This window comes from Caretta caretta, chromosome 21 (genome assembly GCF_965140235.1).
Source record: "Caretta caretta isolate rCarCar2 chromosome 21, rCarCar1.hap1, whole genome shotgun sequence".
Lineage (NCBI taxonomy): Eukaryota > Metazoa > Chordata > Testudines > Cheloniidae > Caretta > Caretta caretta.
This window is the reverse complement of record NC_134226.1, coordinates 17,987,212-18,001,470: the sequence shown is the minus strand read 5'-3', so window position 1 is coordinate 18,001,470 and position 14,259 is coordinate 17,987,212. Positions and strand designations below refer to the sequence as shown.

Genomic DNA, 14,259 nt, shown 5'->3' with positions numbered 1-14,259 from the left:
CAATCTTTTAGTTGGAAGCACTTCAAACATCTACCCAATCATATGACTAAAGTCTTCCTCTTAATGTCCTTTTACAAAGGCTTTTTTCTATTGAATGACATAAGAACTAAATTAAAAATATTCATTCTTGAAGTAACCTAAACATGCCATATGTAGTAGTCACATACACTCATACTCTGACAGCCAGATCAAATAAAGCAAAAAGAAAGGCTGTTACTCTGAAACCTATCTATGGACACAAATCAGATGTCAAGAATTATAACATTCATAAACCAGTCGGAGAACACTTCAATCTCTCTGGTCACGCAATCACAGACATGAAGGTCGCTATCTTAAAACAAAAAAACTTCAAATCCAGACTCCAGCGAGAAACTGCTGAATTGGAATTCATTTGCAAATTGGATACTATTAATTTAGGCTTAAATAGAGACTGGGAGTGGCTAAGTCATTATGCAAGGTAGCCTGTTTCCTCTTTTTTTTCCTACACCCCCCACCCCCCCGAATGTTCTGGTTTAACTTGGATTTAAACTTGGAGAATGGTCAGTTTAGATGAGCTATTACCAGCAGGAGAGTGAGTTTGTGTGTGTATGGGGGTGGGGGGGATGTGAGAAAACCTGGATTTGTGCAGGAAATAGCCCGACTTGATTATGTAAAGAGTTGTCACTTTGGATGGGCTAGCACCAGCAGGAGAGTGAATTTGTGTGGGGGGGGTGGAGGGTGAGAAAACCTGGATTTGTGCTGGAAATGGCCCACCTGTTGATCACTTTAGATAAGCTATTACCAGCAGGACAGTGGGGTGGGAGGAGGTATTGTTTCATATTCTCTGTGTATATATAAAGTCTGCTGCAGTTTCCACGGTATGCATCTGATGAAGTGAGCTGTAGCTCACGAAAGCTCATGCTCAAATAAATTGGTTAGTCTCTAAGGTGCCACAAGTACTCCTTTTCTTCTTTCTAATAAAGCAGTTATTCTCAATCTTTTCAGGTTGGCAACCCCTCATTTGAGGTAAAAAAAATTCACAAGCCCCTTATTTTTTTACTCTATTTTTATAATAAATGGTATCAAAATCATCAATGCATTGCTAAGCCTATATAATTTGTGTCTGTTATAAGAGCAGACAGAAGACTTGATCTTTAAAAGGTACCAGGGCATGGTGTGAAAAGGAGGGAGATTTTCTTTGCTTTAGGCCATGTTTACGCTAGCGCTCATGTTGGCAAAATTTTTGTCACTCAGGGGTGTGAAAAAACCATACCCCTGAGTGACCTATGTTTTGCTGGTATAAGCTCTCGTGTGCACAGCGCTATGTTGGCAGGAAAAGCTCTCCTGTGGACATAAAACCAGCTCAATGACCGGTGGTAGCTATTATATCAACAGGAGAGCACTCTCCCATCGGCATAACATGGCTACATGAGCACTCTTACAGCAGCCCAGTGTAATGGCCACAGACTAATGAAGCGTTCCATGCTTGTGACCTTCCCCACCCGGATTGTCTTTCACGAGCCAATCTGGGGGTTGTGACCAGTTTAACCACTGAAATAAGATTAGAAATCAGATGCAAACAGCAGAAAGTTATGACATTAAAAATTGAGGAAGTTGGATGCAACAGGAATGTCCCCATTGTACTACTTATGAAATGGGACATAGCAAAGTCACTATAGAACAGAATGCATACCAACTACCTGTAAATATTTAAATTGTAGACACTTTTAAAATCATTATGAGATTGCTTTTGAATCTTACATACACAAGGAATATAAAATGCTTTCTGTCAGGGGATTAACTTGGTAGCAATTTGTTTAACTTACAGAGAAGAGGACTTGTCTTTGGGGCACCCCTTTCTAGTTGAACAAAACCTGTTTGATGCTATGCCTCGAAGATTAATGGAGCAAGCATGCTCAGAAAGCTTCTGAGGGGCAGGAAATATCGATCTACCAATGGTTAAGCAGTACTTTACAAATTGTTTGTCCTCAGCTATTAATATGATGATGACCCCAGAAATGTCCATCTTAGCTCTTCCACACAAATGGTTTACAGATGACCCAAGAAGCAAGAGAGAAGACTGCAAAGCACCATGGCACAAGTCTCATTCCAAAGCTCACAGACCACCACTTTTTTTATTCTTATGCCATAAAGTCTCTGACAGCAGATTTACTCTGACTGGCAGAAAGCCTGATGGATCAGGGCTTTCTCCTCAACCTCAAGAGGATTAAAGCCTTTCACACTGTGATGACTGAGTAAATGTTTTGTAGGTAAATACTTCAGCTCTTTTGGCGGGAGAGGGTGGAAGAGAGAATATGGAGGGGACATGACAATTCCCTGGGTCACTCAACGAAGTTCTGGAGGTGTAAGAAGAACTTTCATGAAACAGAATGCCTTAGACAAGCCTCCTCACAATCTGGGTTGAGATTTAGGTATTGTATAGAAACCCAACTTGTATTAGATGACCTTGTTACATTAGTGCACTGTAATTTCCACTGTCTGCCCTCCAGTTTTAGGCGGAGTTTGAGAATTTTGCGCTGTGAAACCCTAGACACCCTGTTTTTGAGGCACTGTCCAGAGCTGATCAGCTGTGGCACTAAAGCACTTGACTTCCTAGTTTACATGGAAGTAGTGGCAAGGCATTTTCAACGAATGGCCCTCACCCTTGGAATTCATCCTCCAGCCCTTTGGTTAGAAATAGCCCAAACTTGTTGAACTTCATGGCACAACACAAAGCCTGTTATCTTGAGTTCAGGGAAGGGCTAAGAAATAACTGGTGGCTCAGGTCCCTAGAGAAGGTGGGGGGTGTTTTGTAGGATGTCTCTTTGGTTAACTGGTTACGTAGGTCAGGGTTTTTTAGGATGGGCTTCTGTTTCAATTATTTTGTATGTGTTTTTAAATTATGTTCAAGTACCACGGAATTAGGGGGAAAAAAGACGGGTAAAATGCATGTTATGTATGAACAGTTCAAACAGGGGATGCGTCGGCAAAGATGCCATCTAGCAGAATGTTCCATTCAGAGAAGTGATACTGACTGGATTCAACAATGGAACTGCCTTCTACAGCCAGTAATGTATTTGTCACTTGATATTGCATGAATGCTTTTTTTTCTTTAAAAAAAGCAGCAATACAGTAAATTTAAAGTGTTGAAATGTACAGTATGGCATAACTTACAGCTAAGCCCCTTCATTTTCAGTATAAACCCATTTTTACTGAAAATTTCACAGGTTTTACAAAAAGTATTCAGTTTTTTCCAATTTTCACCATACTCTTGTGTCATTCAAATATAATAAACTTGTTTTATTAGGAACATATAATATATTGCATGAGATATCTGTATTACGATAATATATTCGTCTGTGTGTATATGCAAAGCTGCCTGTTGAAGGAAGGCTATGTATTAGTTTAGAAGATACACACAACAAACAGGCTCACACGCAAGCTCGGAAGTGCGTGCGCATCTGAAAATACTGATGAATCTGATGTTCACCACATCCACATTTCAAGCTGTTAGCAGGTAACGATTTAAAGATCTGACACACTAAAATGGAAAGAAAACAAAAATCTGTATTGGAATAAGTTTCAGAACTCAAGGAATTAGTCAAAAGTTTTAAAAACACAAAATGAGAAAAGGATGAAGTTGAGTGTATGTGCTGCAAATGGTGTGACCCAATTATTAAATGTAAATATTTATAGGCTAATACTTCTAAGTCTACAATAATAAACTATTTATTCAAATAAAAAGTTTTATTTGTGGATTAGAGATACATTGTTTTCTTAAACTCAGGTTTTGTTCTGTTTTAGTTCTGCAGCAAACCACACTGATGAATGGAATTCAAAGCATTAATCTACTGAATACTTTCCATACACCAAAATAAACCTTGATATTTACTCCCCCAAAAATAAATAGTTTTTCACACACATTTTCACCTGTTTTTGTTGTTGTGGTAATAGACACTGATAAATTCCCAGGAAAAATTAAATAAAACAAAAACTGAAAATGAAGGGCCCTACTTACAGCACATGGTAGGAGTTAAACTGAGTAGGTAAAAAACATACAATTTCCATACCCTCCCACACTTTGCTGCTCATCATCACAGGAAAATCCGATAGAATTATACGGCAGCTAAATTGTATGTCTGTTCCTGCACAGTAGCATTTTCTTGGAGGAACTGGTTACAAACTAATAGAAAGGAGGGAGTGTTGTCTAGAGCAGAGGTCTGAGCAAGGACTCCTTGATTCTATTCCCTACTCTCCCACAGGTTCTCCACAGTCTCCCATATGCAAGGAGACTGATCAGCTGTCGACAATAGATGTCAACAATGTTTTCTATAATGTTGCTGAAGACTGGTGTCCACCACCACTTAAAGCCATTTTCAGCACTGGTTCAAAAAGACCCATTAATAGTAAGTCAGCAAGAGGACAATTACCTAGTGCAGACAAGGTCTTGTGTGATCTTGAGCAAGTCACTACTCTTCTCACATTTCCTTATGTCTAAAATTGGTGTAACACATTGCTACCTAACAGGCAGGGTTGCGAAACAAGCATTATTTGTAAAGTAATTGGACACCCTTGTATGAAAGGTGCTACAGAAATGCAAATATGGCTATATAATTCAGCTGTGAAAGGGCTTAGTGAGCAAGACCAGACAACCTAGAACCCTATTTTTCTTCCAGTTCTGGGCTGCTCTCAAGAAGGGCAAAACCAAAGCAACTGCAAAAAAGAAAAGAAAAGTAGAAACCCAGAGGAACAAAAAGGGCCTGTAGTAACAGGAAGTGTAGCTGAAAAAAGGCTAGTCCAAAAATTCTAGAATCACTCTTTTTAAAAGGGGCGGGGAAGAAGTCAAATGCATTTAGAATCCTGAGATATGGTGTAACCCACATTTTGAACAATGTAGTAATTTAGAAGTGTCATAATATTGAAGATTCTGTTAAAAGACTGAGGGAGGGGAAAATGACTAGACCTTGCCTATGTGAGCTTTCCCAACCTACATAATTCTGCAGAGAAGAGCAAAACTAGGCCACTTATTTGAAGAGATGCTGGGAAGATGTATATGGAGTGTTCTCACCTTCATTCAAAGTATTTCTGAATTTTAAAAAGATGATTACAGAGTGGGTTTGGACTTTACATAAAGCAACATTTCTTCTCAACTACTCTGTAGCGGCACCGAGTGCCTTGCTCCAGTTATTAAACACTCCAAAGGTCTCTTACAATTTAATGAAATGAGCTACGTTGCTTCAACCTAGATATTTTTATATTAATTTTTTAAAGAAAAATGCTATCTCAAACTGTTTAAAATTCACATGCGATTCATCTAGCTTTCTGAAATTTTAATGAAATGACTAAAGCATGCATTTTATCCTAGCAATTGATTGATCTGTTTTAGCTGTATGTTACCAAATACATAGAGAGCAAATATCTTTGTAGAATCCTTTAATTCAGAGACCTTACTAAGCTCGGATTTTTTTAAAATATGAGTTATACAGAGACATTTTTGAAAGCACAAATTGCCGTTAGGCCAATTAACAGCCACTGAAAGACAACAGAAATTGAGCTGTAGCTCACGAAAGCTCATGCTCAAATAAATTGGTTAGTCTCTAAGGTGCCACAAGTACTCCTTTTCTTTTAACAGAAATTAGGTGCATAACCACCATTCATGCTTTTCAAAAGTCTCTTCCACTCTGTGTGAACATTGCTATGTGTTTTGATTATTTGGACAGCTTTTCTGTATATTACTTAGGGCTCTTGTGTACAGGCATAACTGCTGACATCACTGCCAATTCCTTGGTATTTTAGTGTAAGCTGTATTCCAGCACCATGGCACATAAAAAACCCCACGTACACAGTATCAAAAAGAAAAGGAGTACTTGTGGCACCTTAGAGACTAACCAATTTATTTGAGCATGAGCTTTCGTGAGCTACAGCTCACTTCATCAGATGAATGAATCATCTGATGAAGTGAGCTGTAGCTCACGAAAGCTCATGCTCAAATAAATTGGTTAGTCTCTAAGGTGCCACAAGTACTCCTTTTCTTTTTGCGAATACAGACTAACACGGCTGTTCCTCTGAAAAGTATCAAAAAGGTTACTAATCCCATTTTGAAACTCCTACTTACTAACAAAGGAACAAACCCTCAAGGAGGAAGACTTATCACCACATACAGCCAATCAAAAAAAATGTTCTATGCACACAAAGAACCACGAACCTCAGTGCCTCACACAGTTCATACAGGTGAAAAATAAGTTAAGCAATACACATGTTGCTCTTAGGATTCCCATGGCTGCCTCCCATTAGGAAACCAGAAATCTTAGTAAAAACATAAGCCTTCGTGGGCTTATGCCCAAATAAATTTGTCTCTTAAGGTGTCACAAGTACTCCTCGTTGTTTTTGCTGATACAGTCTAACACCGCTAGCACATTGAAAGAAATCTTAGTGTAACATTTTCCACACAAATGAGAGAAGCTCACTTAGTACACGCTAAGTAGATCAATACACACACCAGAGCTATATCATGTCTCTAACTGGAACTGCAAACTTCACAAAGCAACTGATTATGAAATATAGAAATCAGCTAATCTACCTTCCACCCCAATAAATGCAAGGTTGTTCCTCACACTTGATTCTTTAGCTCATTTTAAATGACTCAAGGAATGGGACTGCCGCTGTTTCACTTTGAAAAGGAGTACTTGTGGCACCTTAGAGACTAACAAATTTATTTGAGCATAACCTTTCGTGAGCTACAGCTCACTATTCAGCAATTTTCCCCTAATAGGCAATCTTTAATTTTCATTTGCTTCCTTTTACCCCTATGCACAAGCCTCCAATAGGGTTAATAAAAACCAGACAGAACACGGCACTTTATTTGTAGCCCCAAAATATTTATCTATTCAAAGAACTATATTGAAAACACACAAATCAGCGATCTCCAATAAGTAAATACTGAATGGAAGCACCTTAAAATGTTACCATCACAAAAGTGACCATATTTAAAAATAGCATCTCCTTACTCAGAGGATATGCTTCCTACACATGTCCAGAGCGCTGACTTTGGTGACAAGAAAACATTATACTTCACTCCTGCAAGCACTGTGGAGACCAGCTGGCCATGTCTCCACTACGGACTTTACTGCGACACAGATGTGCCACAGCAAGATCTCTCATGTAGCCGCTCTATGCCGGCGGGGGAGAGCTCTCCTGGCGGCATAATTAAACCATCCCCCATGAGCAGCATTAGCTGTGTTGGCAGAAGACGCTCTCCCGGCCACACCGTTGCTTTTGTCGGTGACAGTTGTGCCGGCCAGGGAGCGGGTTTTTCACACCCCGCCTGACCAAGGTTTTGCGGACAGAAGCACTAGCGCGGACACAGCCTTCGTCACGACAGGAGCCGGCCTCTGTTTCGGCTGATGCACCAAGCGTGGTTGGGGACCCCACCAGCTGCCGGGCACGAGCACCTTTGCCGGTGAAACGGAGCCGCTCGGCCCCGGCGCGGGGCGCGGGCAGAGCCACCTCCCGGAGCAGAGCCTGTTTCCCAAGCCCGCGCGCTCCCCCAGCGAGCCGAGCTGCCCAGCCCGCCGCCTGCCCAGAAAGCCCGCCCCGGCCCGCCGCCCCGCGCCGCCGCCCGCCCCAGCCCTGGAGCCGGGACCCCGGCCGGGAGCGGGCGGCAGGACAGCGCGCCCCGGGGGCTCGCTCGGCCGCGGGCCCAGCGCCGTGCGCGGCCCGAGAGCGGGGCGGCGGCGCCCCCCATCCCCGGGACCGCGCCCCTCCCCCGCCGCGGCGGCAGCGCCCGGCCCGAGCCCCCCGCCGGCCCCTCCTCACCGAGCAGCAGCAGCTTCACCTCCTTGGACGCCTTCTCGCCGTCCTCCCGCAGGTTGCGGTCGATCATCTTGCTCCGCTCCACCGCCGCCTTGTCCTCGGCGCTCAGCGTGCAGCCCATGGCGGGGCCGGGCCGGGCCGCTCCGCACCGCTCGGGGGGCTCCGGGCTGCGCCTCTCGCTCTCCTCAGCCCGGCGGCCCGAGAGCGGCGCTGTGTGAGGCGGCGCCGGATATCCGCTCCGGGGCCGCCTGCCGCGAGCCGCGGCTGGGGGCGCGGCGCACTCTGGGAAATGTAGTTCTCCATGCGCACCATCAGCCACGGCCCACGGGTTTAGAGCGTTGCATGCTGGGATCTGTCCGGAGACGCCCCCGCCGCGTTGCATATTGGGACTTGTAGTCTTATGTGCTGCATGGGAGCATCGTTTGGCCCGGCCCGCGGTCTGCACTGGGGGGCTGTGTGCACGGCGAAGGATTGAAGCAGGGGGCTGCAATCCCCTGTGGGCTGGTGTCTCTCGTGGGACTAGGTTTCCACTGTACACTCCGGGCACCGAGAACTCACCGGTGGCTCTGTGCTGCATGCCACTCCCACTTGGAACCAGGCAGTGACAACCCAGCTCCAAAAGCCCAAATCCCTGCTGCTCGCGCTAATAGCAAATTGCCCTTGACGGCTGGCAGCATGGAGCTTATGGCAAATAGTGTGGGTGCTGATTCCATCCCGCAGACAGCAATATTAAATGTAGCTCACTCCAGTACATGCACCCACCTCAGTTCATTACAATGGTTACACCACCGCTAGGGGATAGGTGTAAAACTGCACAAATAATGGGCTCTTCAATATAGCAGAGAAAAGTCTAACACCAGGAGTTCTCAAACTGGGAGTCGGGACCCCTCAGGGGGTCGTGAGGTTATTACATGGGGGGTCATGAGCTGTCAGCCTCCACCCTACACCCCACTTTGCCTCCAGCATTTATAATGGTGTTAAATATATAAAAAAGTGTTTTTAATTTATAAGGGGGGTTGCACTCAGAGGCTTGCTGTGTGAAAGGGATCGCCAGTACAAAAGTTTGAGAACTACTGTCTAACACTATCTGATGGCTGGAAGTTGAAACTAGACAATTCAGACTGGAAATAAGGTACACATTTTAACAGTGAGAGTAATTAACCAGTGGAACAATTTACCAAGGGTCATGGTCAATTCTCCATCACTGCCCATTTTTAAATTGAGATGGGCTATTTTTTTTAAAAGCTCTGCTCTAGAATTATTTGGGGGCAGTTCTCTGGCCTGTGTTATACAGGAGGTCAGATAAGACAATCACAGTTGTCCCTTCTGGCCTTGGAATGTATGAAGTCTCCAGCTACTCAGCTGGCAAGGGATGTGCATTAGTCCTTTTACCTCAGGCACCTGCATACCGAGCACTGCGGCCAACATGGGCCATGGACTCAACACAAAGTAGGGCTCTGAGCTACAAAACATCATCTGCTGCTTGCTCTTTGTCTGCCCAGCTCATTGTTTCCCTTTGGAGTGTGTGACAAGGGTATACAAACCCCACACTGGTAAGGAAGGGGTTAAGCAGGTGATCTGGGCCTAGATGGCCCAGGATTAGTGCAAGCCAATTTACCAAGTGGGGGGTCAGTGCTAACGAGGCCAATCAGGGTGGATGTGGCCCATTCTCAACAGTTGACAAGAAGGTGTGAGTTGGGAATGGGCCACATCCACCCTGAGTTGGCCTCGTTAGCACTGACCCCCCCCCCCCCCCACTCGGTAAGATAACTCCCATCTTTTCATGAGCTGTGTATTTATACCTCCCTACTGTATTTTTCACTCCATGAATCTGATGAAGTGGGTTTTAGCCCAGGAAAGCTTATGCTCAGATAAATTTGTTAGTCTTTAAGGTGCCACAAGGACTCCTCCTTGTTTTTGCTGATACAGACTAACACGGTTAACACTCGGAAACCAGTTATTTCATGGTTATTGTTTTATCATTGGGAAACGGGACTGGTGAGGAAGCGACCCAGGGAGGTAGCAGAGTAGCACTTTGGGCACAGGATTTAGCTGCCTCCCTGGACTGGAACCTGGTGAAGAGGGCTGGCATAGCCTGGGTTCCCCTACCAACCCCAAGGTGGGGGGAGTGAAGCAGACATAAACCCTCCCCATGAACAGGGAAGAATCTGGGCAAGGGAAGACCCAGAAGGCCCATCTCCTAACTTACAGTGCTACCCCATTGCAGGATTCTACATGCCCTGAAAAGGATGGACAGAAAGGAGTAATCAAGCTGGATCAGGGGGCATGAGATGGACAGACTACTGCAGGGCCAGAGCAGCTGTCACCGGGGCTGCCAATAGGCCGCTTTTTTGCTTTTGTGCTGGGCCCAGCCTCCCTACAGCACCAGGGGCTGATGGCACATTGGCTGCTATGCAGGGCCCCATTTGTGGCAATCTAGCTAAGCTCCTATAGGGTACCCCTCACAGCCAGATCCTTACCAACAGTGAAGAGGGAGCAGGCTGCAAATGCATCTGGAGGACTGGGGGTGGCGGTGGGGACCATGTGCCCAGAGAAGGTACAATTGTCTTCTCCCACTTTTAAACTTGTGGAGCGTTCAGGTAACATGCTGCAGATGTTACATCTTGGATGGACTCTTATATTTTTGGTATGAATTTAGTGCCCAGCCTGAAAGCCCCTGGCAATGGGATCCTCAATGCCCCAGGACATGCTACTCTTCCACAGTGCCCCGTGCTCACATGTCTCAGCCCTAACCCAAGGGATGCCCTCCAAAGGAGTATTCAGTCTCTATTAAGTCCTTGGTGGCTGTGCTGAAGTTGCCACCCATTAGTGTCAAGCCTAGTGCCAACTTTTCTGATGAAGACGCCTGTCTGTGGGGAGCCAGCCTGAGACCCACCAAACTCCCCTCTCCTGGAGAAGAAAGCCACCCTGCGACAGAGCGCTCTGAGTCACTGCAAATGGACGCATCCAGGCAGTGACCTTGAGGCGAACGGCTCTTCATTACCCACCCCTGAGCCACGTGCTCCCCCAAGCAAGGAGCACAATGCCCCTTGCCAACAGCTAGCACTGATGGTGTTTGCCCACCAAGCTAGGATGGCAAGAACTTCTAACTCCTCCCCAGTCCCGACGTATAAACCCGCCCGGCTCCGCGTTAGGGGACGGAACGCAGCCCCTGTCTCTTCCCCAGACGGGGGGACACTTGCAGCTGCTCCCAGAACAGCCGCCAAACACAGGAAATATTGTGACTGCCACTGGCCTTCCTCAATCTGTTCACCAAAGAAAGAGCAGTCACCATAAAGGGCATTCTGCCGCCCTCTTGTGCCTGGTTTCAGAGTAACAGCCGTGTTAGTCTGTATTCGCAAAAAGAAAAGGAGGACTTGTGGCACCTTAGAGACTAACCAATTTATTTGAGCATGAGCTTTCGTGAGCTACAGCTCACTTCATCCGATGTGAGCTGTAGCTCACGAAAGCTTATGCTCAAATAAATTGGTTAGTCTCTAAGGTGCCACAAGTACTCCTTTTCTTTTTCCTCTTGTGCCTGTTACTCTCCATAACACCCAGTGCCCTAGGAAGAAAACCCCAAGCTGGTCTCTGGATTCCATCAGAGGCCGGGGGGGGGGGGTGCCGTTTAGGGGCGCACCAACAATGGGCGTGGTGCACCCCTGGTGTAACTAGATGGGAGCCCCTCTGATAACCAGGCATTTGTGTAGAGGCTTAACCAAAGGCTCGCCGGTTTAGCCGTGGCCAGTAAAATTCCAGCCCAGGAGGGGTCTATTGGCTGGGGATGCGTGTGCCAGGTGGGGCGCTGCGGGAGACCTTCGGCTAAGGTAGCCAGGGAGAGAGCGGAAGGAGAGAGCCGGAGGCTGCAGGAGAGTTGGGGAGGGTGGGAGAGGGAAGGAACTTAACCTGTGTTTTCACCTTGTCAGCACAGGAAGGGTTAAGCAGTACATTCAGCAACAACCATGTGTGAAGGACTGATGGCCCACCCTGTGCTTCAGCAAAGTGGAGGTAAGTGGCCCAGGAGGCAGCCCTGACATCCCTTTTGCCCCTGCTGGCTCAGTAATGAAGTGGTTAACTCCCATTTCCTCCCTGGTTCAGAAAGCTGCCAGCAGCCGGCATGGTACTGGGAGGTAGGTTTCAAATGCATTTTACACCCGAGGGGGCAATGCCAGCCCTAGTTTATACCCTCTCCAGCCTCACAGAACTCAATCGGACACAGCCGGTGCGTGCTGCAGGGCTTGGGGACTGGCCACGGGATTGTAGGCTCCAGTCCGTGGGCTAGTGAAATGTATTGGGGGGCTCAGGGACACTCCCTGTGGCACTCGGCAATCTCCATTCAGAGGGGCCCAGTCCTGGCCGGACTCCCCCTCACTCCATGGCAGGGAGGTGCTGGGGGACAGGAAGGGTGGGGCTCTTGTTCCTGCTGCTCCTGATCTAGAAATGAGCAAAACTCCAGTCCCCAAGGCAGGAACATCACATGGCGAGATGGGGATGGAGAGCGAGCGGTGGCCACGCAGGGCTCAGGCAGGCTGGCAGAGCAGCTAGGAAAGCCAGGGGAGGAGGAAAGGGGAGAGGGCCCAAACTCCACAGGCATCCTAAGAGAAGCTACTCCATCCAGATTCGAGCTGCTCCCTTGCACCTGCAGAGCCTGGTGCCGGCGTGGCTCCCGTGCCCCTTTGCCATGTTTCTCCATTACCCATAGAGCAGCTTATGACACAAGCGCTTTCTCCTAGGGCTGCTGCTCCGCCCTGCCCAGGTGTGGGAAGCGCTCTTCAGAGCGGAGCGGTTGCTGGGGGCTCCAGGCTCCAAGGGACGAGCGCGTGAGCCACGTGCACAGGGAGGCTCCGAAGAGCTTGAAAGGTCAGACCTGCAGGATCCTGCAGGAGATGAGGGGGAGGCGGGGAGGACGGACTGTGCAGGAGGTGCTGGGAGTGTGTGCAGGAGATCACACGTGTATGTGAACAGTGCCTGGGCTGGTGCATCCAGAGCCATGCTCCATTCAGGAAGGACTCACTCGTATGTGGGGTGGCTCGGCCTGCAGGCCCTAGGGAGACTCCCCAGGAGGGATCCCAAGAGCAGAGCTGCCAGAACAAGGCGGTTGGGGTTCAGCTTTCTGGCTGCAAACACAGTGCTCGCTGAGTGCATTTCTGGCCAGGGGGCCTGATCCCCAAGGGGCAGAACTGAGCCAGGGGTCTCAGAGCCTGACCCCCAGCAGGGCCAGAGGCACCTTCTACCGGAGAGACCCAGCAAGGCTAGCCTGGGGAGGAGAACAAAAGGCTCCAGGGGTGTATGTGGAACACGTGGGATTCAGGCCCCACAGATGGAGCCAGTCCCCTCCCACCCGCCTGTGGGAGTAAAGGATGCAGAGACTCAGACAGTAGCTGGCTTGGGGGAAAAAGCTCCTTTGCATTGGCTGTCGGGGAACTTTGCTGCCTCTTGATATTTCCTGGCCAGGCGCCCGGCTCCATTTGGGCAGAAAGAGAAAGCGCTCAGGGGAGCAGGAGGCCTTGGTGCCTGCTGCCCCCACCCCCATGTGAGGCCCCTGAGCAAAAATGGGCAAAGATTGGTTTTTGAAAAGGCCACTTGCCCAGGCTGCAGCCAACAACAGGAGATGAAAGCTGAGTCCCTCAGACATCTTCCTCCCCTGGGATCCCCAGCTGGGCATGGAGGGCTTCTGCTGGCAGGCAGCACAGTCACAACTCAAGCCCTGCAGCTCCCTGGAGTTATTATTCGTCATACAGTGAAACCAGGAGGCCCTGAATCATCATAGAATCATCATAGAATATCAGGGTTGGAAGGGACCTCAGGAGGTCATCTAGTCCAACCCCCTGCTCAAAAGCAGGACCCATCCCCAATTAAATCATCCCAGCCAGGGCTTTGTCAAGCCTGACCTTAAAAACTTCTAAGGAAGGAGATTCCACCACCTCCCTAGGCAACGCATTCCAGTGTTTCACCACCCTCCTAGTGAAAAAGTTTTTCCTAATATCCAACCTAAACCTCCCCCACTGCAACTTGAGACCATTACTCCTTGACCTGTCCTCTTCCACCACTGAGAATAGTCTAGAGCCATCCTCTTTGGAACCCCCTTTCAGGTAGTTGAAAGCAGCTATCAAATCCCCCCTCATTCTTCTCTTCCGTAGACTAAACAATCCCAGTTCCCACAGCCTCTCCTCATAACTCATGTGTTCCAGACCCCCTAATCATTTTTGTTGCCCTTCGCTGGACTCTCTCCAATTTATCCACATCCTTCTTGTAGTGTGGGGCCCAAAACTGGACACAGTACTCCAGATGAGGCCTCACCAATGTCGAATAGAGGGGGACGATCACGTCCCTCGATCTGCTCACTATGCCCCTACTTATACATCCCAAAATGCCATTGGCCTTCTTGGCAACAAGGGCACACTGCTGGCTCATATCCAGCTTCTCGTCCACTGTCACCCCTAGGTCCTTTTCCGCAGAACTGCTGCC

At 47.8% G+C, this 14,259-nt stretch overlaps 1 protein-coding gene across 1 annotated transcript in view; it reads right to left on the bottom strand.

Annotated features, from left to right (window-relative positions):
- The window catches only part of GNAI3 (G protein subunit alpha i3), a 54,962-nt gene extending 46,935 nt beyond the window's left edge, over positions 1-8,027 (bottom strand). Inside the window, exon 1 of the mRNA XM_048826670.2 lies at positions 7,795-8,027. Within this exon, the coding sequence (XP_048682627.1) occupies positions 7,795-7,912 (118 nt within the window). The 5' untranslated portion in view covers positions 7,913-8,027. The remainder of the gene's footprint in view (positions 1-7,794) is intronic.
- Between the last annotated feature and the right edge of the window lie 6,232 nt (positions 8,028-14,259).